Source organism: Wyeomyia smithii, chromosome 2, assembly GCF_029784165.1.
Source record: "Wyeomyia smithii strain HCP4-BCI-WySm-NY-G18 chromosome 2, ASM2978416v1, whole genome shotgun sequence".
In the NCBI taxonomy this organism is placed as follows: domain Eukaryota; kingdom Metazoa; phylum Arthropoda; class Insecta; order Diptera; family Culicidae; genus Wyeomyia; species Wyeomyia smithii.
This window is the reverse complement of record NC_073695.1, coordinates 2,651,042-2,677,490: the sequence shown is the minus strand read 5'-3', so window position 1 is coordinate 2,677,490 and position 26,449 is coordinate 2,651,042. Positions and strand designations below refer to the sequence as shown.

At 42.4% G+C, this 26,449-nt stretch overlaps 2 protein-coding genes across 3 annotated transcripts in view; one reads left to right on the top strand and one right to left on the bottom strand.

Annotated features, from left to right (window-relative positions):
• The window catches only part of LOC129726131 (ras guanine nucleotide exchange factor P-like), a 56,645-nt gene extending 35,967 nt beyond the window's left edge, over nucleotides 1-20,678 (bottom strand). The window contains exon 1 of one of the 2 annotated variants that reach the window (XM_055682791.1): nucleotides 20,379-20,678. In XM_055682791.1, coding sequence (XP_055538766.1) covers nucleotides 20,379-20,479 — 101 coding nt within the window. In that variant the 5' untranslated portion in view covers nucleotides 20,480-20,678. Of the gene's footprint in view, nucleotides 1-18,556; nucleotides 19,628-20,378 lie in introns of those variants that run through there. The other variant, XM_055682792.1, reaches the window with a different exon arrangement.
• Nucleotides 1-26,449, top strand: part of LOC129726135 (uncharacterized protein CG1161) — a 79,928-nt gene that overhangs the window by 38,948 nt on the left and 14,531 nt on the right. The window lies entirely within an intron of this gene.

Sequence of the window (26,449 nt, the reverse complement as noted above, 5' to 3'; positions counted from 1 at the left end):
GAACTGGACGTGCCCAAGGGTCACTGGAAATGTTTCAGATTTCCGGAGTGTGTGCCAAAGTGTACATTTTTGCAACGCGTAGAACTTTTTCTGACATTCTGTTTCACTTAGGATTATATGTTGTCAATAAATCAGAATTTATTTCGGGTTCATTGGTAGCCAAAGATTGAAAATTCGCCAAGAAATCATCGAGGTATGAATTTATTAAGTATGGGTGTTGATTTTGGCGGTTTTTGCCCTGTTGGGTACTAATTTTCTTTGAGCTTGCAGCACTCTAGCAGAATTCAATCGAACATTGTGGGTGTGTAGGTCTTATTAAACCAAGCAACTTTGCAAACTTGCGTTTGAAAATTTATCTGGATTAACATTTAAAAAGGTCGGCTTATTTTCACGCGGATTTTCTCTAAAAGGTTATTTATGCAGATTTTCAAATTAACGTGGTTTTTTACGCGAATTTTTGAATTGAAGCGGTTTATCAAGCGGATTTCTGAATTAACATGGTTTTTTCACGAGGCATTATCCCCCGCGTAAGAAAACCTTACTGTATTTGAACCTTTTTCTTTTGAATTAATATATCTCAGTAAAAATTATCTGAACTTTCCTTCAAAAATATAAAAAAATGAGTTAAAGATCCTACTCTGAAAAAAAATATAATTTTAAAAACAAAAAATGATTTTAGAAAATATCGGTGATCTCAGATTTTTTTAAATGAAGTATTTTAGTTAGACAATTTAGTTGCCTAAAACGTTCTATGCGTTGCAAAAATGTGCACTTTGACACACACTCTTGAAATCCGAAACATTTTCGATGTAGGTTGGTCACACCAAGTTTCCAAGTAATACTAATATAAAACTGTTTTCCAGTGAAATGAAACCGGTTATCAAAATTGATCCATTTTTCGTAAAGTTCTGGCCATTTAAAATTCGAGAGATTTTTATTTATCTCAATTATTTTGTCTACCCCCTGTATAAATCAGGATACTTTTTTGGCGCAACAATGTCGTTGATTTGGATTTTTAGTGGAACTAAAAATTGTTTGTTGGGTAACAGATACTTTAAACTTAAACAGTTCCAAGTTAAACTAAACAATTACCAGAAAATTACCAATAGACTGCCGCCATGCATGTCCATCATATTATAAGAGTTGGCAAGCCAAAGAAAATGCATTTTATTACAATTTCGTATCATTGCTTTTTATGAGATTGTGAAAAAAGTTTGGATATTTTTTTAAAGTTCTCCAGTACTGAGTTGCCGAATTCATCTGTTCTTAGGAAACTAAAAACTATAAATACCTTTTTAGTTACCATTATTTCTCAGAAACTCAGTGACACCCGGGGCGAGCCTTTACACCACCCGCAACAATGCTAAATCTTGTCGAATAGCAGCACCCAACAAATACCAGCGGCAAAAACAACTCCTGGGGTAGGGTAGGAGAGGTCTCCTTCTGTTGGGTCTCCTCCAGTAACCAGCCGCACTGACTTGTGCTCACCCTTATAATATCGATAATTATCGTTAACGTCAAAAAATTAACGATAATATCGATGACCAGCATTTATCGATATTATCGATAAGTATCGATAAGTTTCCCATCACTACTCCCAACACATTGACTTTTTTTTTTCACCAACTGCCAGAACGCTTGATTACCCGGAATGTCGCGATATTAAACATGTAATACATCGGTAAAAAAATCCAGTGCAGTATCAACAACAAGTATTCCCCGGATATGTCGACGTCTTTTTTACTGATACCAAGGAAGAACTTATACCGTGCTTCTGAAAAACGATTAATGCTTTCATCTCAGATTGCTTTTGATCAATGGCCATGATTCAATATCGCCAACATTATTAGTATAGACATGTTATTCTTCACACCCAAAATGTTGGAAGGTGTTCAAACGACTTATTCTGCATTAAAGCTGTCATTGATTCGCCAGTTGACTATAACTCAACCCAACCGCATTTTTTTCTGTCAATTTTCCACACTTCTCACTCGGTGGAACACTGTTTTAAATCCAAATATTGGGCGAAGCACCTGCATTTTTAAATCAATTATCCTCCAAGCCCAATACCGCCCAATTGGCGGGCTTCAGTCAAACCTCTAAAAAGCTTCAATAAATGCTTAAAAAGTGTTTATAATGATTCATAGTGATTTGACCGAAGCCCGTCCAAAAACTAACTTGGTCACTAGAGGGTTAATCTCATTCAAACCTGACGGTCCACAGCTTGTCCACCTTTCTCAATATTTCTCGCGTTTCTGTCGACTATTCTTTCTTCTCCACCGTTCAACCTCAAAATGTTGTTTCTAACGCATAGCCACCACTCTCATCGGTTATTAGAATCCCCTCGACGTTTGAGTCTCGGAACAACAGCACATCGATGACGTGTCTGCTTTTACCCATGCTGAGCAACCTAAGCTGAACAGCTAAAGCCCTTGGTCTCCCCGGGACCGCCGTTAGGCATTACTTCAGGAAGAGGGCCCGTCGTACTTTTCGCACTTACCTCTATGGGTAGCAGAGCAGCCTATACAGGCCAGTTAGTTAACCGTTAACTAACTGGGGCACGTCGATGGTTTCCCGTCGATTGGTGCCCTGCAAAATACTAACGATCTGTAATGCGGCCGTGATGACCGCATCCCAGATTTCCCTATTTTCGCACATCCTACGCACTATATTCTCTGGCGTGGTGTCCATCCCACTTATTGCCAGCATTTCGTACCGTACTCACTCGAAGCGCGGACATGTGAAGAACACATGCTCCACGCTTTCTTCCGCACCCGCACATAGAGGACTCGGCGTACCCGAACCTATGCAGGTACTGCCTAAAGCAGCCATGGCTTGACAGGATCTGTGTCAGATGGAAGGTTACTTCCCCATGGCGCCTATTAATCCAGCATGCTAACTCTGGAATGAGTCGGTGTGTCCATCTACCTTTTGTAGTGTTGGACCACTCCCGCTGCCACCTGGCCATTGAGGATGACCGTATGGTGTTGCGAATACCCCTCGTGTCGCGTTGGTCGAAGCACTCTACATCCTCTCTGACGATGATGCTGATGGGCATCATGCCAGCCAGGACGCAAACCGCCTCGTACGACACTGTTCGGTATGCGCACGCGACCCTTAGGCACATTAGCCTGTACGTACTCTCGAGTTTGCCGCGATGGCACGAGGTACTCAATACCTTGGACCACACTGGTCCTCCATACCTGAGTATGGACGTGGTCACGCTAGCAAGGACTTTGCGCCTGCTGCTACGGACCACCGAGCTATTTGCCATCATGCGAGATAGCGCTGCCACAGCCATGGAAGCTTTCTTGCAGGTATAATCGATGTGGCTCCCGAACGTGAGCTTGTCGTCGATCATAACCCCCAGGAGCTTCAACGAGCGTTTTGAGGCGATAGTGCATGTACCGGCACTAATCGATGCCTCCTGCTCAGACTTTTTGTTATTTACAACAATAAGGGAACACTCCTGGAGGGAGTGCTAGTTTTAACACGCCGTCATACATAGCGTTCTACAGTACCGGACCCAGGATGGAACCTTGCGGTACACCTGCGGTAACCGGAACGCTTTTCTGACCCTCGTTTGTGTTATACACTAGCACTCGATTCTGAAGGTAGTTGCCCAGAATCTTGTACTTGGAGTCCCAGCTGGCACTGTTAAACGCGTTCTTCACGTCAAGCGTGACGATCGCGCAGTAACGAATGCCCCTCCTCTTGCGTTGGATTGCAACCTCAGCATTTCTGCATGACCGCCCTGAACAACCCGGGGGCTTCTTTGATGGCCGTCTTGATGGCCAAGTTCGGGATTCCGTCTGGTCCCGGAGCCTTGCCTACCTTCAGGGAGCTTGCGATCTCGATCAATTCATCTTCCGTCACCCTTACCGCATCGTCAGCCTCTGCACGGCTGCCGTCACTCACGGTAGGTGGTGACTCGTCAGCCGGAGGCCAGGGACTTGGTTCGTGGCTTGGGAAGAGGCCCTGAATGATCGTTTCTAGCATCGCTGGTGATTGTTCGGCCGGGGCTAGCGCACCTCTAGTCTTGGTCATAACGATCCTGTAGGCGTCACCCCACGGGTTCGAATTGGCACTGGCGCAGAGTCGTTCGAAACAGGCTCGTTTGCTGGCTCTGATTGCGCTCTTAAGCGTTGCCTTAGCGGATCTGAATGCGGCACCGCGTTCCGCTCTTTGCTCGCCGGAACGTGCGCGTTGCATCTTCCGTCTTGCACGGAGGCATGCATTGCGCAGGCCTGCTATCGTATCGCTCCACCAGTATGTCGGTGGCCTACCCTCTCTAGGCGGACGAGACCTAGGCATCGTGGCATCGCACGCCCATGACAGCATTGAATTTAGATGGTCCACATCCGGGAGCAGTTCACCCCCTTCGTGCTTCCATCTAATTGCCTGCCCAAAAACATCTGCATCGAAATGCAATGTTTTCCAGCCGTAGAAGGATGGAATATTGGCCCTACTCGCTGCTTGCTTCCGCACGCCTACCTCATAGCGGATCGATTGGTGATCGCTATTCGTGTAGCTGTCGTCTACCCTCCAGTTCGTGATCAGTCCCGGGCTGCAGAACGTCACATCGATAATCGATTCGGCACCGTTCCTGCTGTAGGTGCATTTTGTACCAACGTTAGCCAAGTCTAAGTTGAGCTTTGCCAAAGCTTCCAACAAGACCTGGCCCCTCTGGTTTGTACAGCGACTTCTCCACTCGACAGCCCAAGCGTTGAAGTCACCCGCAACCACCAACGGCCATAGGCCCGTCAGTTCCACGGTTGCTTGATCGACCATCTGCGCGAACGTTTCGGTAGACCAACTTGGTGGAGCATAGCAACTGCAGTAGAATACTCCATCCACTTTGGCTATAACGTACCCATCTCTGGAGGTCGACACAATCTCCTGAACCGTGGACCTGCCTGTCGTGCAAATGGCCGTCTTCCCAGACTTGTCCGATACCCAGTTACCGTTTTCGGTTGGGATGCGGTATGGGTCCGAGACGATGGCCATGTCCGACAACGACTCAGCAGCCGCTTGGTGTAGCAACTGCTGCGCCGCATAGCAGTGGTTCAGGTTTAACTGTATCACCCTCAGGCCTGCGGCTTAGTAGCCGGCCGTGCAGCCGGATACTTGGGGCCTCCCATGGCGTGTTTGGCGTCCCGTTTACCGGTGCATACCAGACACTTGGGAGGTGCACCGCAGTCCCGTGCCTTGTGGCCTGCGCCACCGCAGCGGCGGCATAAATTGGACCTGTCGGGCCCTTTGCACGACCAGGATTTATGCCCCCGCTCAAAGCACCTGAAGCAAACGTCAGGCTGTTGGAAGGTTCCCAGAGGGCAGACCGACCAACCCACCTTCAACGTGGCCTTCTTCAGGGCCTTGTTACCCTCCGCTAGTGGAAGCTTTATGGTAGCAACCTGGGTGCCGGCCGGGCCCCTGCGGAGACGAACTGCCTCTGCGGTCACTACCACTCCGCACTCTCGTTCGAAGGCTTGTGCTATGTCGCACCCTTCGGTGATCTCGTCCAGGTTTTTAAGCTGGAGAGTCACTTCAGGAGTGAGGGCTCGGATTTGAACGTCCTCGCCTAGCACTTCCTGAGCCGTCTTTTTATAGGCACAGCCCTTGCCCTTCGCCTTTTGCGGAGTTCGAGAATCATCTCGCCGGTGCGTGACCGACGAATTGACCTGACGTCCGTGCCGAGGTCTTTGAGCTTGGGTTCGCCTCTCATGGCCTTCAAGACTTCAGCGTACTTAGACGCATCGGTCTTGAAAATGAGCGCGTCACTCTTGCTCCGCCTACTCGCCCCTTGCGGCTTCTTATTGCGGTCGCCGCGCTTCGCACGTCGTTCCCGCTTCTGCCGCTTCTTATTCACCACGGTGGTCCAATCCGTGGCTTCGCCGTTTGCCGGTTCGCCTTTTGCCGGTTCTTTGCTCGGCTGGACCGACGAGCCAGCTTCCTGGCTGTCACCGAACAACCGCCTTCGTTGCGTCCTGGGTTCAGTTAACAGACTTCGGCAAACGATGCTGCAGCTGTTTGTGTGTATTTAGACACAGCTGCAGCACTCCCTTTTTTAGGCTGGTTGAACCTCGCCTCTAGCGCGAGTGCCTTGCTTTCGGCATCGTTAGCCCGTTTAAGGGCTTGCGAAAGCTCGGACTTCGCGCTGCAAACGTTCATACGTAGCAACAGAAGACATTGTTTCAAGTCTTTTGATATGTTGCTACGTTCGTCCGAGAACTTGAGTATTTCATCAAGTTGTACGGACACCGCCTCCACGCTCGGGAACTTGTTCATATGGCTTTCTACCGCAGAGAGTAGCATAGATCCAGATATCTGTTGGCGCCCGCTCCTTGGCGGTTTTAGGTGTTTCCACCTTGCCACCAGTCTTCGCCGTTCCGGTTGGTGCTGGCTTAGGCGTGCCCGCCTTTGCCCCAACTCGGAATTCCCCTGTCGGTGTCGCAAAAGGTGTACCAACCTGTGCGCCGATTTTACCGGCATCGGCCAGTCTCGGTGGAGACCGGGCGATGCCCCGTCTGGCAAACGGGTTTATTAACCCGTCCACCCCTTCCGCTACCTTCTCTTCCTCATTAATTTAAAAAAAAAAAACATTGTTGTTAAAAGGGTCCCCCTTCCAGCCGCTATCCTTGGTCATGGTGGAGTGGTCGCCTATATGGTCCCATGGTGGCCTATGCCGGAGCAGTGAGGTCATGGCTAGTGGAGGTCGTCATAGCCCCTCATGAGTAACTATGACACCTCCCGACCGGCGTAAGTCAGGAAAGGGCATCTGATCCCACTCCTGCCTGATTCCCATCAGGCAATGGCCGCGGAACGTACTGGAAGGCCTGCCAGGTTTTACGGGACGGAGACCCCTGCAGCCGTATGCCACCTCGCCGTTTCAAGCCGTTGTCACACGACTTTACTAAGGGAGCTCGGTGCAGGTGCCAGCCCAACGTCGTGGTATGAAATCGTATTCCCTCTCAAAAACCTAAAAACACAGCGACCAGTACACCATAATTGGGACCTTACTGGTATCAGTCCCAATAGGCAGGTTAGTGCGGGAGCGGCACTACTCGCTCCGTCGAAGCTGCTTACGGGGGGCCGTGGCTTTTACGGGGAATCGACTGCCCAATGCTCGAAACCCCACCACTCCCTAGGCAAGCTCCCGATGACATCGATGACGTGTGAAAAATCTGATCTGTCTACTAGGATAAGGTCAGTTTAAGAGCAGGCTGTGCCATTAGAGTTTTGCCATATGTGTTTCCGGATATCTCTTCATATGTGCTACAGAATGCCAAACCTCTGGCTGTGGCGAAATACATCAACCTCTGGCTATTCTCATTAAGCTTACCGGTCTTCGGCGACCGCCCTTCGTGGATGGCTGCGACTTCTATCTGCACTACTTATAGTTCTCTGGCTACGATGCCCACGCCTCCCAGTTCGAGTAAAGCTCTGAAGTTTCAAGTACCGAGTTTTAAATCGTTGTCTCTTCTCGTTCAACTGTTTCGATACCTATTGTCGCATTTACTTCTGAATTGTTCACAGTAGGGTACTTACTGGGGCCACGATGCCTAGTCTCGCAACAGGGTCGCCGTCTTGGATATGACTGGCGAGATACCGCATTCAATTGCTCAGCCATCAGCTCCGAATCAGACACAGTTATACGCCGCTCAATACCGGAGAACAGAAGATCAACAAAACCTCCTTCAATTAGGAAAGGGCCAAGTTTTCCACCAGGGAAGGGACCGGATCTGTTGGATGTTACTTGTATTTTAGTTAGCACGTCGAAGAGGTTGGGATAAAGACGTTCTCACTAGAGCTGACTGGTCGCAACGAGATCTTGATTTACAGTTATCAATATGTGGCTAACCAAACTGGATTTTTTCATCAATTTGCTCATCGATTGAAACATGCCGGTGCTCCTTGGAAGCTTGAAAAAGTGCTCCACCAAGCAAGAGGACTGGGAACCCCTGGACTAAATTGTTGTAAAGTTCCAATATTATCATTGAGAAAGAATAATCTACGCATTTGAATGAGCATTCGAGGCCCTTGACCTAACTTTGAATGATCAGTGAAATAGTACAGTATATTCGGAGGCGCATCGAATTTGCTAGCAGGCGAGTTTCGATTAACACTTGCTGTGATACCAAGATCAACATGTAATCAAGGTTTGTCTCAAGTTTTCATATTTATGCCGTTATGTCTTGTTACATTCATGTACTAAATAATACATGAAAAATTGCAAACATTCTGAAAAAAGTAAAATCGTGATTGTCCAAATTTAATAAACCAAGAGAAATCAGACGAGACAAAGTTTGCCGGGTCAGCTGGTTTTTATATAAAAGACGTTTGTGTGTATGTTTCGGCATAACTAACTCTTGAACGCCTGAAACGGCTTCCATTAAACTTGACACACGAGTTCCTTTTACAAAGGAAGTGGTCATAGAGGTATAGAAAAGAGGAAGAGGTAGCCCTCTGCTTAAATTCATAAAAAAGTCGAAGTGAATTATAGAAATAAACTGATTGAAATCGTTGATTTCTAGGCCCTCTAACATGCCTGATTGTCAGAATTTGATGCCAAGAGACCGGAACATGATTTTAGCCCTCGGTTTTGATTCCAAGATGGCGTTTTACGGTTTCTGGAAATTGACGAAAAATCGGAAGTGATTCAAAATGTGAGGATGATAGTCCCCCTATCTCCAAATTGTTGATTGATGCATCTAAATCTCATGACTGGAAGCCATCTCTAAATCTATTTATATAAAAGTCGAGATTTATTTATTTATTTCGTCAATCATAGTAGACTACATCTTAAAAACTATTGCTAACATCACAAATATAGTTATGTAATTCTAGTGTTCAATACTTTTCTAAGAGCATTTCGTGACATCGTTAAATCAATAACTTCACAATATTTATTGTAAAGACTCATCATACTATTAACTGGCCCGGCCATGGCATATTCTGTTCTATAAGAATTTAATACGAAAATTTTTCGCGTTCTTAATGAGCGTGTAGGAGCATAAAAGTTGAGTTTTCCAAGCAAATTTTCCGAACTTATGCGTTTTGAAACTAAATCGTTGACAAGAGTTACCGAAGCAATTTCTCTTCTTTTTTCAAGCGTTTCTATATTAATAAGCATTCAACGCGATTCATAACAAGGGAGAGGAAATGAATTCCAACCTAGTTTTCTTAGTGCATATAACAAAAACTGTTTTTGTACGGATTCGATTCTATTGGAATGGACGTCTTGATAAGGCGACCAAACAACACTACAGTATTCTAAAATAGATCTAACATATGTAACAAAGAGAGTTTTTATAGTGTACGGGTCTACGAAATGATAACTGAACCTTTTTATAAAACTTAGCATACTGTTGGCTCTATTGATGATCGTATTGTAGTGATCAATGAATGTTAACTTAGAATCCATAATTACTCCTAAATCTCTAATTTGATAACACCTTTCTACAACTTGATGTGCAAGAGTGCAACTGGCATGTTCAGGATTTCTTTTTCTTGTGTAGGATATAATATTACATTTTTTTACGTTGAGATCAAGAAGACTTTTTTTACACCAAATGTAGAAAATGTCAACCTCTTGTTGGAATTGTTGGATGTCTGATTTGTGTTTTATTTCCATGTACAGTTTCATGTCATCGGCATATATCAATACTTTGAGACGATTCAACACAAGGGTAACGTCATTAACAAATAAAATGAAGAGCAAAGGGCCTAAATGGGAGCCTTGTGGAACTCCAGATGTCACTTTTACTGGTACAGAAAGGTGTCCCTTAAACCTAACCGTTTGTGTCCTGTTCGTCAAATAAGATTCAATCCATTTAAGTAGGCCTGACTCAAATCCCAGTTTTTTTAATTTGAACATAAGCATGGAAATATCTACTCTGTCAAAAGCTTTACTAAAATCCGTGTATAGAGTTTCCACGAAGTTGCCTCTGTCCATAGACGCAAGAGAGAAATCAACAAATTCAAGTAAGTTGGTAGCCGTAGACCTCCCTTTGTAAAAACCATGTTTGTTACACGTTATGCGATTCTTTACCTGATTAAATATTTTTTGGTTTACGATAGCTTCAAAAAGTTTAGGAATACATGATATTATTGCAATGCCACGATAATTTTTGATGTCAGATCTCTTACCTGACTTGAAAATCGGTATAAGAAAAGATTTTTTCCAGACTGATGGAAACTGTCCGGACGTAAGGGATAAGTTGAAAAGCCAAAACAAGGGTTTTACGAAGGCAGGAGCAAGATTTTTCATGAGTGAGGGTGGAATTCCATCTGGACCTGGTCCTTTTGAAGCGTCCAGTTCTTTTAGTGTTGCGAGGATTTCTTGAACAGTTGTTTGCTTAATAGATACGTTATTTATTTGTTCATGGAAGTGCGAGAAATACTCAAAGTCCCTGACTTCGTCGCTATTTTTATAAACGGTTTGAAAAAAACTCGCAAACTTGTTGCAGATTTGCTTTGAGTCAGTACTGGCAAAGTCTTCGTATTGCATGCGAGATGGGAAGTTATTAGACTTCATTTTATAGTTTGCAAATTTAAAAAACTGTTTTGGGTCTGATTTAATGTTATTTTCCACCCTTGTGTTGTAGTTCTCATACGCAATAGATATTTTAGTATTCAGTTCATCACAAATGTTCAAATATTTGTCCAAATTTCTTTGGTCTTTAAATTTTTTGTGAGTTTTATGAGCTTTTTGTTTCCTATTCTTTAAATTTTTGATTTCTCTGGTGAACCAAATGGGATCTTTTGAGCTAACCGTTTTCTTTTTTGATTTTGGTACGGTTGAGTCTAGAACACTATACAGTGATGATAAAAAATTATCAACCGCTTTGTTCATATCTATTTCATTTTTTAGAAGTGATTGCCAGTCGATGTCAGTTAATTTACGATTGATTAGTTCAAAGTTTGCTATAGTGAAGTCATATTTATATTCAGGCTCATGATCAGAGGGTCGTGATCTCTCGGTATCAATCATTAGCGAGTACTCAATTGCAGTATGAAATTTTTCATTTTTCCATAGGGGATATTCTGCTTTGTCAACACTAAAATCTTCCGTGCAATTGGTGAATAAAAAGTCTAAAAAACAGTTTTGCTCATTCCGGATTGAGTTTACCTGATTTAATCCAAGTTGACTAAAACCGTCAAAAATAAATTGCAGAGTTTCGTTTTCTCCTACTACAGGAAGTAAAAGCGATTCATTATCATCGTTTACAATAAAATCAGCATCATTTTGATTGAAATCTCCATATATATGAATTTTTGAGTTAGTGTGGGACTCATCATTCACTAATTCTACCGTCCTTAAAAATTTTTCATATGATTGCTTTTTGGCAAAGTGGGGTGGAAAGTAAACAGATACGAAAATATGGATTTCACCCTTCAACAGAACTTTAACCCAGACATCTTCAAATTCGGCATGTTTCTGGGTTATGATTTGCTCAGAATCATGCTGAACCCCAACAGCCACAAGCACTCCTCCACCTGATTTCTTATCAGATAGTGATAAATCACGATCGCTCCTGAACACATTAAAGGAACTGTTGAAAACTTCTTCACTTTTAATATCTTCGTTCCAGTTCGTTTCCGTTGCTAAGATGATTGAGTATGAACATCCACTTATTCTGTTATTAATGTGATTAATTTTGAGTGCACTGCGCATCCTGTTGAAATTCTGAGCATAAATCAAAACTTCATTGACTACTGGCGTTGTTTTTTCTTTCTCTGAGCGTCACTGATTTTGAGAACACGAATGCTTACAATAACATCCATCACACGGGAAACTTGCTGATCTGAAATTATTGTTATTGTTATAGTTGTGGCTGCCAGCCAAATGGTAAGGACACGATACAGCTGAAGAGGTCGCGGGAGTCGTTAAGTTGAGCGGGCTCGTTGAAACGGTAGGCATGAAAGATGATTGTGACTCATTATTCGCTGGGTACGGATTAAGTATTTCGCCTCGTTGAAAAGAGATATGCTGGAGATTAGGTGGGGGTCGAGAAAATTTATCCTTCGCTGCAGCAAGAAGCACACGGTCTGGTGGTAGTTGGTTGTAGTAGCTGTTGTTAAGATTCCTGTTAAGATTGAGGTAACGATTCGGGATTTGATTGTTGTTATTATTGATGCTGTTATTGTTGTTGTTGGAGTTGTTAATGTTGCGGTTGTTGTAGATGTTATTATTGCGATTGAAGTTATTATTGTTGCGGTTCTGGTGGTTGTTGTTGCTGCGGTTGTTGTAGATGTTATTGTTGTGATTGTAGTTGTTATTGTTGCGGTTCTGGTGGTTGTTATTGCTGCGGTGGTTGTAGATGTTATTGTTGCGATTGTAATTGTCATTGTTGTTCAGGTGGTTGTTATTGTTGCGGTTGTTGTAATTGTTACCATTGCGGTTGTTGTTGTTAGTATTGTTGTTGTAAGCCTGTTGTCGTCGATTCCTCCTTCTTCTGGCTGCATCTGCATTCTTCAACTGTACCAAACGACGCCTTTTACGTTCATCATAATCTGTCCAATCCGCTTTCCAAACTTTTTTTGAACCTAGAAACCGCCAACCTGAATTATTGGCATTATCCAAATTAAGTTCTGTTGCCAAACTTGGAAGTGAAACAGGTGAAGCTTTTGGGGGAGTGGCAACACTCGCTGACTTAGATCTTAGTTCTTCGATGCAGGATGACAGAGTTTTAAGCTCATCTACAATGTTTATCTCTAACGGATTGGTTTGTATTGTACAGCTGGTTGCTGTTTCTACAAACAGCTGTCCTAACTGAGAAAGTTCGTTATTTATGCTGGTCAGCGATTCCGTTAATTCGTTCCGAAGTTCGTTCTTGAATTCCGAAAAAGCAATGTTAACGAGCTGCGTCAGGTGATTTTTAAGTGTAGGCATAACACCAGCCACACTGTTGGCTTTGATGTTTGACGTTAGCGCTTGGTTTATTTGTATAAGTGACTTGTCGATACCCTCTAGAGTTTCTGGAATTGTGCTTGGTTGTTCGAGTTGGGTCACAAGTCGATGAATCACCTCTGTATTATCATCAATCAATTTCGTCAGCTTGTTCTGCTGTTTGGTCAACGTGTTCAATTCAAACGATGCCGTTACTAAAAGTTGGCAGGAATCGCAGCACGGTAGCAGAAATGCAGTTGGATCTACGGCTGGTTTATCTTGTTTGTCTTGTTTGTCTTTTTTAACGATACGCAGAGAACTTCTGCTTTTAGCAACTACTTCGGGGGGGCACGATACTCCCACACAGGAGGCATGGAATTTTCGATTACACCCTCCAACACACGACCAGAACACTTCGGCACCGGAGTCTTTCGCGCAGACTTCGCAAATTTGATTCATTTTTACCGACACAAAAACACAAGCAAAATGAAAACTAAGCGAAAAACAATAATTTGATTTAAATTCGCGCGTGGATAGGAGCTAACAACAAACACGTCCAACTTGGTTGACGACTGACAAACTGACAAACGATTTGTATATCTGCATGTTCCAAAAAAAACTTTGAATGCCTGGAGCGATTTGCAGCTATCTTGGCATACTTGTTCTTTGTACAGAAGTGATAATAAAAACATGGGAAAAGAAAAGGGTTCACCCTGAAGAAGAACGTGGTCTCAATTAATGAGAAAGTTATGGGAGCCTATTAAATTATTTCGATTGTCTGGAAACCGAAAGCTGGGGTCGAGAGGAAAATGATTTTCGACGCTATATTCTAATTAAGGATGGCTAAAAGCCTCAAAAGTCTTTGATTATTGGTATTTTTGGAACCAGTTGCCCTGGAATCGATGTCTGACGACATTTGAAATTCAATGTGGCTTCTTTCGGTTTCAAGAAATTCGTGAAAGTCGATCATATATTCGGTTTGAAACTGAATGACGTTCATAGCCCGATGAGTGATGATGTTTAGGAAGCTGGGTGGAATTCATGACAAAGGCTTTCCTCACTAACGGGAAACCGCAAAACAGCATATTGACGTCTTTTGAAACCCAATTCGAAGCTTCCGGATTCTGTGAAGTTGAAGAAAACTTAAACATGTTCAAAGACTTTCCAATATAGATCCTTCTAGAACCAGGACTATGCGCAGTAATTGAAAATCACAATTTTGAAGCCTAATATGGCGGCTTCCAGTTTGCAGAAAGCTTACTTACTTCACTTTTGCGGCGACAGACCGGTCCATTGCCGAATCCAGAAAACGTCGCCATATCATTCGGTCTTGGGCTTCAATCTTTCAGTCGCCTCTAACACCTATTTCGTGGGCATCTCCATCGACAGCACACAACCAATGATTACGGGGTCTACCCAAAAGTCGACGGCCTCTACCGGGATTCCGGCTAAATGTAATTTTTGCTGATTATTCTTCCGGTATTTTAGCTACATGCCCAGCCCACTGTAACCTGCCGTGTTTTATCCGTTTCACTATATTCGCCTATTTGTATACCTAGTACACTTCATGGTTCATACGTCTGTGCCTAGCACCATTTTCTAGAATGCTACCGAGAATTGAACGCAAGATTCTACGCTCAAAAACATCAAGAGCTCACCGATCAGCCTCTTTCGGTGTCCATGCTTCATGACCATAGAGAACCACCGAGAGAATTAGTGTTTTATAGAATGCTAGTTTTGTACGGATTTGCAGGCTGCGGGACCTTAGCTGGCTACTCAATCCGTAGAAGCCCCTGTTTGCAGCTGCTATCCGCCTTTTTATCTCACGGCTAACCTCGTTGTCACATGTCACTAATGCACCCAGGTAAATTAATTCGTCGACTACAAAAGTTTCCCCATCTAACACCACCTCAGCACCAACATCCATCGGGTTACCACGCTCTCTAACAGCCGCCATGTATTTCGTTTTGGCAGAGTTAATGATGAGCCCTATTCTCGCAGCTTCCCTCCTGAGAGGTCCGAAGGCCTCTTCCACTGCTCTATGGTTGATACCAATGATGTCGATATGGTCCGAAGCATGTGAGACTTTGTTATAATGGTGCCGCTTCTTTGCATTCCAGCCCTCCGTATAGCACCTTCCAATGAGATGTTGAACAATAAGTTGGACAGCCCGTCTCCCTGCTTCAAACCATCTAACTTCACGAAGGAATTCTCGAAATTTATCGAGAATCTGTCGCAGGATGAACATTTGGTCCGTAGTGGAGCGACCCCCTCGAAAACCACATTGGTATTCACCAATGAATCCTGCAACGGCCTCAGTCGACAGTTTAGGCGGTGGCCTTTCTTGTAGATCGAACATTTGAGATCCTCCAACCAGTCCAAAGGGTAATTCTTTATCGGACCCACACTCTCAGCATGATCCGGAGTAAAGCACGATACAGGTGTTCGCTCGCTTCGGCTGAAATGCCGTCCTTACCAGCAGCCTTGTAGTTTTCAGCTCTTTCTCTGCTTTCTTCACCTCATCCATGGATGGTGGATCCACAGCTTTGCCATCATCCTCAATCACCATCCTGCTCCTTTCGACTAAGCTGTTTTCTTCACCATTCAACAGCAGACTAAAGTGTTCCTTCCAACGCCTGGCCACCTCAGTTCGGTATCGGTAATCAGATTCCCCTCCCTATCGTTGCACATGACAGGTGCTGACACATTTCGGTTCCTGATTCCATTAATCTTCTTGGAGCAGCCGTTCGTATGTTGTCTAGAGAAGTAACCTTCCGCCTCCGCAAAAATCCGCTCCAAATGCTGTCATTTCTTCCAGCGATGGAGTCTTTTTTCAACAGCTTTAGATTCCCGGCGCCCCCTATGCTCTGACGAGTCACATCCGCGGCTAACATGTGAACTCTGGCGCGTTTTTTTTCATCCGTTGCTCGCTGGCACTCAGCATCAAACCACTCATTGGACGTGGCTGTCGCAGATGTACCCAACACTTATCCCACTGTGGTGCTGATTGTACTGTGGATATGCCTCCACTGTTCATTCAGGTTATTTCCAACTTGATCCACGATCCACTCATCAACTTCCTGCCGGTACTCTGTAGCCACTTCTCCAGTTGAGATGAGATGTTCAACTGTATCCTCCTTGTCGTCCTGGATTTGAACACGTGCTTGGAATTTTAATGTTTTTTCTTCTTAGATTGATGAATTTTAATGTTTCTGTTACTTTCGTTTCATAAAAAGTCAGTTTATAACAACTGCAATAGAATAAATTATAGTGGGACTGATGTGCGATTATTTTGCATTACAGCGTGTAAAATAACCGCCTCACAATCCCAGTCTTATGGTTATCAAATTTGTTAATTTTGCTGGAAGAGAATCATTCATGAAGTGTGGAAATATTGATTCATATCGTGCAAAATATCCTCGTCAGATCTGATCTGTGCTTGTTACGCATATGAAGATAGCTTTGTTAAAGATTGTCTCTGTTTGGTTCTGGCTCTGTTTGATGACTTTTTGTTTACTTTTTAGTATAGTTTAACTCAACATTAACAAAAAAGAATAGAATGCTGTGGAAAAAAGCATTTAAACTTCGAATATAAGCTACCGAATATAAGCTATTTTTTCATAATATTAATTGTAGGACTGGTATGCAATTATCTTTAAGATGGGACAAACTAACCTGATATTTTTTGAAAATTTTTCAGAACAAACTATGTTATTTTCCACATTTATTTTGTAAAGCATTGCCGATTCTAACCTCTGATGGTCATAACTCAAAATCGACGAAAATTCAGATGGGACTGATATGCGTTTCACGTCAGTGTAGTTCAAAAGCAGAATCCATAGGACGGAGCCCTCGATGTATTTCATCGGATTCAATCAGTTTCACTTCCGGTTCATCAGACCATAGAACATTCCGCCATATCTTACTATTGTCGGGTCTAATCCAATCCCGATGTTTAAGCGATTTTTTGTCGAACTTGGAGATGCTCAGGTGTGAGTATAAGCACTTTTCTTGGACTCCTACCGACAAGCTGCTTCTCAGTGACCCTTCTTTGAATTGTTCTGGAAGTCGTTTGATACGGTCTACACCCTTAGTTGGGTGTGTTCGGAGACGGAGAGTATTGAGAACATATGCTTTGAATCTTTTACGAAAATTGCTGTCTCCAGTTGAGGTTTGTTGAAAAAGTATTTGCAATGTTTTCATGTAGTGATAACCTCGACCCATTTTTTTAAATCTGAATATCTGAAGTACTCCTTTTGTCTGTCAACACCATTCAATGTATTAAAGAACTTCGAAATGCTGGAATAACGCAATTATATTTACAAAATTAGGTATAACTTGAGCATGGTTTTATAATTTTGTCGCACGATTTTCAAAGCTTGCAAAGCTTTCAATTTGAGATTATTGTTCCAGTAGATTCAATGTGATATGTAATGTGAATAATAGAAAAAGATATGGTTTTTATTCTTTTAGCAATAAAACGCTCAGGAAAGACTTTTCTTCGTTCTCGAGTAATGCACGAAAAATTAACCGCAAGACTTGCATCTGCTGAATGGTTAGTACCAAAATGGTTGAACGTGGCTAATTCATATACTAACTATTTTTCACATTTTTGGAAAACCATTACAGCTATTTGGTAAACTTTCCTGAAGTCACACAATCCCCATAGAGCGAAAAAATAATTGTGAAAAATTTGATTGAAATTGATGATTAATCTATAAATTTATTAATAATAAGCTTTGAACATTTAATATTTTTTTTGAAGCTACATGGCTTGCATTTGGTGATAAAAATAGAATCCAAATATTCTTCTTCAAGACAAATTTAAGTGTACATAAAAAGGTTCAAACATGCGCGAATTTCAATAACCAATTTGCCTCATTAAAGTCACACTAGTTGACTCTTATAAGCAAGTGATAAGAATCGGTGTAGAAGATTATCGCTGCTGATAAATGATATTATTGCTAATTCAATTGCCATGTGTAGAACCCCAAAGTAACGAAAATGCCTGCCAGAGCAGCGAGCCATCTAGAAAAGATTTTTAATCTAACACATGTTGTCCAGATCAGTAGTTCAGCGTCAACCAGCGCAGCTTTTTCCTCCGGGATCAGCCAGCAGGAGAAATTTCCTCCTTCCATCGCAGCCCATTCAGGCACGTACAACATGATGAAACTCTACTCGTTATACAGCGCACATCCTGTAGCGAACAGCATCAGTGATCCCTAATTCCTGCCAAGTTCCCCCATTTTTTTTTTTTCGTTCCAACCCCTTCCGTCTCTTCTGTGCCACACAGCAACCGGCCAGTGTTTTCCTACCAAGCGAAACCCGAGAGACAAAAATCAATTTCTCAACTTTTCTTCCCCCTCTACCTGACGGACTGCATGGCATGCCCCGAACGGTACATTTCAGTTCGCTTGCCCTGGCGGCAGTAGGAAAGAACGCGGTGCCCAAACTTTGAGCACTGTCCCTTTTTTCGTCTCTCAGTTCCTACCCTCGCTGTTCATGAGCTGAGCTGTGGCCACCGACAGAGCTCTGCCTGTTAGGTGTACATCCGCGTGTCTTCGTTTGCTTCGCATCCGTTCGCCCCGGTCCCACATTCATTCTTCCCTACCAGTAGGATGATGAAATGGGAAGACAAAAGGGATTTTTGAGTTCTATACTTACACAGCATCATCCTTGGGAAAGCAGTACAAACTGCACGTAGGGCTCCGACTGTTCGAGCATCCGATGACCGAGCAGTAAGATGGAGGCATCGTTCCTGGATATTTTCCGCTTCTGCTTCCACTTTATATGTGTGCGTTTATAACTCCAAGATCAAATTTCCTACGGAAAAAATCGCACGGTTGTTGTGAAAGATTTCTACCTCCTACACTTCCACTGGGGGGAGGTCATATTCCACGAAGCACTCGGAAAACTGATGACTCAAGTTTTTCACCGACACTAACCGCACCACCACACTGGCACTAGCACTGGCACCGAATCGTCGTTACCGAGGTATAGAGAAAAAAACTTGACGGAAAGAAAATCGGAACGCCACGAACTCAAGACTAACTGTCCTCGATTCTTCCCTCCGCGGTCGCCGCGTAACGCTACTAGCTCTGGCAGCTGCCGTTCGATGGCTTCTTTCCCTTTGGCGTCTTTCACTTAGTTCTCTTCGAATTCTTGCACCTCACACTCGCTCGCTTAACTGCTGCCGCTGACTGCCTGCCTGAGACTTGAACTGAGGAATCAGAGTCAGTTCCACGAAAAGAGGTCCACTTCACTCTCGAGATTTCCTTCTCTTTTTTCTTTTCGCCAGAAGACGGGTGCCAATGTGGAAATTTTTCTTTCGCGTTTTTTAGGTCGAGTTTTCCGGCGTAAATCCGTCGTTTTCTAAGCCTACTCCGGGGAAAACCGCTTCCGTTGATTGAAAATCAACACCTTATCGTAAGATCAACACAGTTTTCCTATTGGTTCGCACAATTTTCGTTGCTTTTCGCCACGACCGCGTAGGCAATTTTCCTTCGATCCGACACCTTTCTGCATTAGGAGATCCACACGCCAAGAGTTTCACGGGACTTTTAAAGATCTTTCCTTCTGCCCTCTTTTCTTGTTTATTATGTCAAAAAACTCTCTCCTCTCCCGCTGGCCTTTCTCTCTATCTCACGCGCGCACAGTGTGGGCTTTTTATCTTCAAGACAATCAATCCTAGTAGGTATTGGTCAGACATTTTGATAACTATTTTCACGCTTATTCACTACTTTTAGTTGAAATTGTAAAAATGACATTGTCAAAGACAGACATTGTCTGTTTGCTACTACCTATCAAATATTTGTTTTTGATTTCGTATCCAATCCACCTTCTTTGGGTGAGTTTAGTACAGAAAAGCAACATCGACAAGAGCGCCACCGGTCACACGATCAAAGCATAGCAGACCAAAACAAATTCGTGACCGGCGAGAACAAACAGGGATGCGTGGATAATCGGCAGTGAGAGGACTAACGGGACATAGGAAAATTGAAGATTCAAGGGTAGGATAGTTAATGTTGGTTCTATTTCACTTTAGTATTATAAACCTTCAACAATAGTTACAAAAAATTAACTAAATAAATGCAAAACATATAAATTATCATTGTAATACAAAAGAATACAGAAGCATAAAACACAACTTTACCATACTTTTTCACCATGTATCGCACACAACCTCACATTAATTTCTCTCTCGCTCGCCATCGCTCATTCAAAAACGAAAACTCTCTCCCTATCATACAGCATCAGCAAATTTGCGCATGAATGAAAAAAAATCATGAAAGTGAGATTGTTTTTATTCCATTACGCTTCGTTCGATCTTTCGCAATAAAACATGTTTTACGTCACACATGCTTTTACGCCGGTTTGGTACGGTGTGGGAAGTAAAAATACAATTTGAAATTTTTCGCTTTTGACAAAGTTCTTAACAAAAAAAAAAAAACATTGCACACGTCAGAAGCTACCAGGAAGTACTTACGTGTCATGATCTTTGGGAAAACGATGAAAGGAGAGATTGCTGATGTTGGGGCCTTCAACTTTATTGTTGCAACCAGCCACTTGGCATTTTCCACAAACCATCGTAAATCACAAGCTAGCAAATGATTAACTAGTGAAACTGCACTATTATTCACGATAATCAGTTGGGCTTTTGCAATCACCCTACTTATTGAAGTAATACTATGAATGGAATAAAAAACGAATTTCGAGGCTCTTTTTTCCTGGATTTTTTAGACTGATCAGCAGTGCGATATCAGTCTGCTCATTTCGAACTTTTGCTGTCACGTTTGCGTGCGGGAGCGAAAGCTCCCATCGTATTATCTTTAGTACAAGCTGATGGAGGAACAGAAGGAAAGTGTTGGCAAGGAACGTCAAAAATAGAGACAGTGTAAAGTAAAGAGCAGCGGTAATAAGAGCTTACGGTGTTGCATTAATTATTTGGTGCGAATCGACAGGAATTGGGTCCTAAAGCTATACCAGTTTTTATATATTATTTGAAAAAGTCGCGTTTTCTGAGCAAAATTTAAAAAAAAAATGTTTATCGTTTTCCTTCGATTTTTAAATGAAGAGTAAAAAAACTGCTCGAAAGGTCTAAGTTGACGTTTCGCCTATATACGGTATATGAGAGAACTGTCATTTAAGGCATTTCGAGCAGTTTTTTATTTCTCATTTAAAAATCGAAGGAAAACGATAAACATTTTTTAAAAATCACGTTTTGCTCAGAAAATTGCACTCTTTCAGCTGATATATAAAAATAAGAAAACCTTTACAAACTTTAGGACCCAATTCTCGACTACTTTGTGATAAGGTCGTATGTCTAAACGTAATCAAAACGAGTGAGAGTTATATTCCTTGTACTTCACAACAGAAATCATCTCTCACTCGTTTTGTGCACGTTTAGACATACGACCTTATCACAAAGTAATCGAGAATTGGGATGATTAGCTATTTAAAGAATAATTAATATTATTATTATTATTTTTATATTATTATATTATATGCCCTTCCAGAAGCCGAACTGCTTACTTGCCAAACCGTTTACACCCTCCGTGTACCTAATCTAGTGATGGGAAACTTATCGATACTTATCGATAATATCGATAAATGCTGGTCATCGATATTATCGTTAATTTTTTGACGTTAACGATAATTATCGATATTATAAGGGTGAGCACAAGTCAGTGCGGCTGGTTACTGGAGGAGACCCAAAAGAACCTACCCTACCCCAGGAGTTGCTTTTGCCGCTAGGTATTCGTTGGGTGCTGCTATTCGACAAGATTTAGCATTGTTGGGGGTGGTGTAAAGGTTCGCCACCAAATATCCAAACTTTTTGCACCATCTCATCAAAAGCAATGATACGAAATTGTAATAAAATGCATTTTCTTTGGCTTGCCAACTCTTATAATATGATGGACATGCATAGCGGCAGTCTATTGGCAATTCTCTGGTAATTGTTTAGTTTAACTTGGAATTGTTTAAGTTTAAAGTATCTGTTACCCAATAAACAATTTTAGTTCCACTAAAAATCCAAATCAACGAAATTGTTGCGCCAAAAAAGTATCTTGATTTATACATGGGATAGACAAAATAATTGGGATAAATAAAATTCTCTCTAAGTTTAAATGGCCAGAACTTTACGAAAAATGAATCAATTTTGATAACCGGTTTCATTTCACTGGAAAACAGTATTATATTAGTATTACTTGGGAACTTGGTGTGACCAACCTACACCGAAAGTGTTTCGGATTTCAAGAGTGTGTGTCAAAGTGTACATTTTTGCAACGCATAGAACGTTTTAGGCAACTAAATTGTCTATCTAAAATACTTCATTTAAAAAAATCTGAGATCACCGATATTTTCTAAAATCATTTTTTGTTTTTGAAATAATATTTTTTTCAGAGTAGGATATTTAACTCATTTTTTTATATTTTTGAAGGAAAGTTCAGATAATTTTTACAAAGATATATTGATTCATAAGAAAAAGGTTCAAATACAGTTAGGTTTTCTTACGCGGGGGATACATGCCTCGTGAAAAAAACCATGTTATTCTTGATAAGCCGCTTTAATTGAAAAATTCGCGTAAAAAACCACGTTTATTTGAAAATCTGCATAAATAACCTTTCAGAGAAAATCCGCGTGAAAATAATCTGACCTTTTTAAATGTTAATCCAGATAAATTTTCAAACGCAAATTCGCAAAGTTGCTTGGTTTAATAAGACCTACACACCCACAATGTTCGATTGAATTCTGCTAGAGTGCTGCAAGCTCAAAGAAAACTAGTATTCAACAGGGAAAAAACCGCCGAAATCAACACCCATACTTAATAAATTCATACCTCACTGATTCCTTGGCGAATTTTCAATCTTTGGCTACCAATGAACCCGAAACAAATTCTGATTTATTGACAACATATAAACCTAAGTGAAACAGAATGTCAGAAAAAGTTCTACGCGTTGCAAAAATGTACACTTTGGCACACACTCCGGAAATCCGAAACATTTCCAGTGACCCTTGGTCACGTCCAGTTCTCTAGTAATACTGGGAAACTAGGGCAGTTTTCCAGCAAAATGAAACCTGTTTTGTCAGAATTGATTCATTTTTCGTGAAGTTTTGGACGTTTAAAAATTGACAGAATTTTGCCTGCTTCAATTATTTCCCTTATTATACAACCTTCAAAGTGAACTTCGGCTTTAAACTACTCCGTAGAAAGCACTCCCGGCGTAAAACCCGAAGACTTTCCAAAACAAACTGTTTAACTCGTCCGGTTGTTTGAATTTTCATTTGTAGTATCGTAAGATTTGTCATTCAAGGCCTTAACACAATGGATACGTTGCGGATGCGTTTGCGGCAATTTGACAGTTAGCTCATACATTCACTGTCACATTGACGTCAACGCAACGCAAACGTATCCATTCTGTTTGGGCCCTCACTGTTTCTGTTTTTAACAAATTTATATAGCAAAATTGCATTTGTCGAATAACGTTTGCGGTAAAAAAATAGGCAAAAATTGCCAATTTTTCATGGGTTTACCTTTAATGGCACTGACGAAACTACTCATGCATCATCAATCATAGTAACCCATGAGTTAGCAAAAGAAATTTGACAGCTCTATCAGTCAAACTCTAACTGTGATGGCGAAAAAAGTGAAGCTACTCCGTTCAGAAGTGTGCGCGTTCATAGAATGGTACCCCGCCGCGTCAAAAACGGACATCGTGCGGCACTTTGTGGACGCCGGGTATGCCGGTTCTGGCATCTACAACATCTTGACACTATTGGACAACGATCAGAGCATCGAAAGAAAGCCTGGTTCCGGACGGCCAACGACCCTGAGCGACAAGAAGCTTCAAAGGATGCTGAAGAGGAAGACCGAGGGAAAAGTGGCTAAATCGCTGCGTACACTTGGCCGAGAGGTTGGTGCATGCTCTAAAACAGTAAAAAAGTATCTGGAGAACATGGACATACATGCAGGAAGCGGCATGCCCGTCCACTGGCCTCGGAGCTGCAGGCAATGACGCAGCGACAGCGGTTGAATAAGATGGTTTAGTCGATTTTCCTGGCGAATCGCGACGTGACAGTGGTGATGGACGACTAGACCTATCTCACCATGGATGGCAACGACTAGCAGGGCTCTTCGTATTTTACCTCCCCCACGAAGAAAGTGAGCACCGAGGTAAAGTTTATTTCACAGACCAAGCTCCCCAAGAAGGTGCGGTTGTGGCTGACAATCAGCGAGAAAGGGATGTCAAAGTTGCTCTTCTTTCGCTCCAGGCTGGCCGTGAACGGAGAAATTTATAGTACGAAGTGCCTGACAGAAGTTGCGTCGTTCATCAAGAAATACCATAAGCGCGAAGATACGGTGTCCTGGCCAGATTTGACGTCGATCAACTACTCGAAGCGATCGATGGAGGATGTGGTACCGAAGTCGGCGAATCTGCCCATTGTCCCCCACCTGCTTCCCATCGAGAATTTCTGGGCAAACTTGAAGCGCAAGATCTATTCCAAAAATTTTGTCGCGAAAACGGAGGAGGAATTAATTAAAAAAACGAAGAAAGAGCTTAAAAACATGGCTACACGCATGTTTTCGTCCGCCATGGCGAATGTTCCGGTTAACTGCCGGAAGACTGCACGCAAGGACGTAATATTTTTTTTGTGAGAAAGCTAACATGGTAACCTTCCATGGGAAATTTATCCAACTCAACTATCTGTCATAGTTTTTTTTTCATCACCATCTGAAAACTTTTTTTTTACCGCAAACGTTAGCTGTCAAATCATCGATACTTATCGATAATATCGATAGAAGCCCCGGAATTATCGATTGTTATCGATGTCCGTTTTGGGCGATATTTCCCATCACTAACCTAATCTAGCATTGGCCAAAAGTATCGATAATTTCTCCCTGGTTGTATCGATGCCAGGTATATCGAGGGCGGAGCATCGATACCAGCTGTATCGATACTCTGCCTGCTACTTGAAACAGGTCTATGAAAAGCTACCATTTTTTCTTGATCATTAATACGGAAAATCAGAGATGCCAGGTGTTTTTGAAAAATTTAAGCAACTATTCGAAAAACCGACAAAATCTGCTTACAGTCTGTAAAAAATTTGCCTGTGATTTGAAAAAATGCGTTCGCGCAGGCGAAAGTCTGCAAAAATTTTCACAGATATTGAGAAAGTCTGCGTAAACATAAAGAAACTCTGACAAAAATCTGCAGAGACTCTGGAAAAAATATAATTTTCTGCGAATCAATAAAAATCTGCACACCGACTCTAAAAATCTGCGTTTTGAAGACAAATCTGCATATTTTGTATCCCTGCGGTCAATAGACTAACAGAATGGGACAGTGGTGACAGAATTATATGTCACACACACAAATCAATGCAATAGCATACGCGCGTCTTATTTGAAATATAGGGCAGCACGATAATCCTGGCTTCTTATTCTTAATTGCCTGCCTTTTTGCAAAAACTCGGCGCTTACGATTTTGCTCTGCACAGACAGTATTACCAAATGCGGCAGAATTTTTCTCGCAAGAGGCATGAAAAATCCCCTTAGAAATAAGCGGGTATATTCAATCCTGTTGGTGTCTTTTACAAAACGAGCACAAACCAAATTTCTGCACTGTTTGTAGAAGACTTAAACGCGATGGATCATATCCGCGCACTTCTACAAGACTTTTCCGTTAGACAATTTGTAGCAATCAACAATATTTTCCGGTTTTATAGTTTCTCTTCAGTATTGAAAAAATATCGGGGTGAAAGTATCGATCCAGCTTTATATCGAAGTCGCTTGCGTCGATAAAAAATAACGATATTTAGGCCCTAAGGTATCGATACCGTAAGTATCGATACGATATCGGCCAATGCTAACCTAATCAGTCTGTTGAGGATAATCCTCTCAAGCACCTTGCCCGAAACGTCCAGCAGGCAGATAGGTCTGTATGTCGATGTGTCCCCTGGCGGTTTTACAGCGTTCGGCAGTAAGACCAATCTCTACCGCTTCCACCTATTCGCATTGACGGTGTTGCTGATATTTGTTTGGTTTTTGCATGCGAAATAGAAGAAAGGAAATATTTTTGCTTTAATCATCACGCACATTTTGACAATTGCGTATGAGAGTTCACGTAGGTGCGAGCAGCCTTCAAAATCTCTTTCAACGCGAATAACCCAAATGCATGACTGTCACCTGACATGTCATCCACCTATGCATGACTGCGCGAAACAAGCCGGGGCCTCCCATCAATTGTTGTGCGTCCCGTTTTCCAGAACATACCATGCACTTGGGAGACTCCTCGCACCTCCACCCCGCACTTCTCTTTGAGGGCTTATGCAACATCGCACCCCTCGGTGATTTCATCAAGATTTTTAAGCTGGAGAGTCACCTCCGAGGTGAGGGCCTGAACCTACACTTTTTGCCAAGGACCCGCTCGGCAACCGCCTTATAGGAAGCGCCCTTGTTGTTCGCATCCTTCTGAAGCTCAAGAATCAACTCGCCAGTGCGAGATAGACGGATGCTCCGCACATCCGCCCCGAAATTCTTGTGCTGGGTTTCGC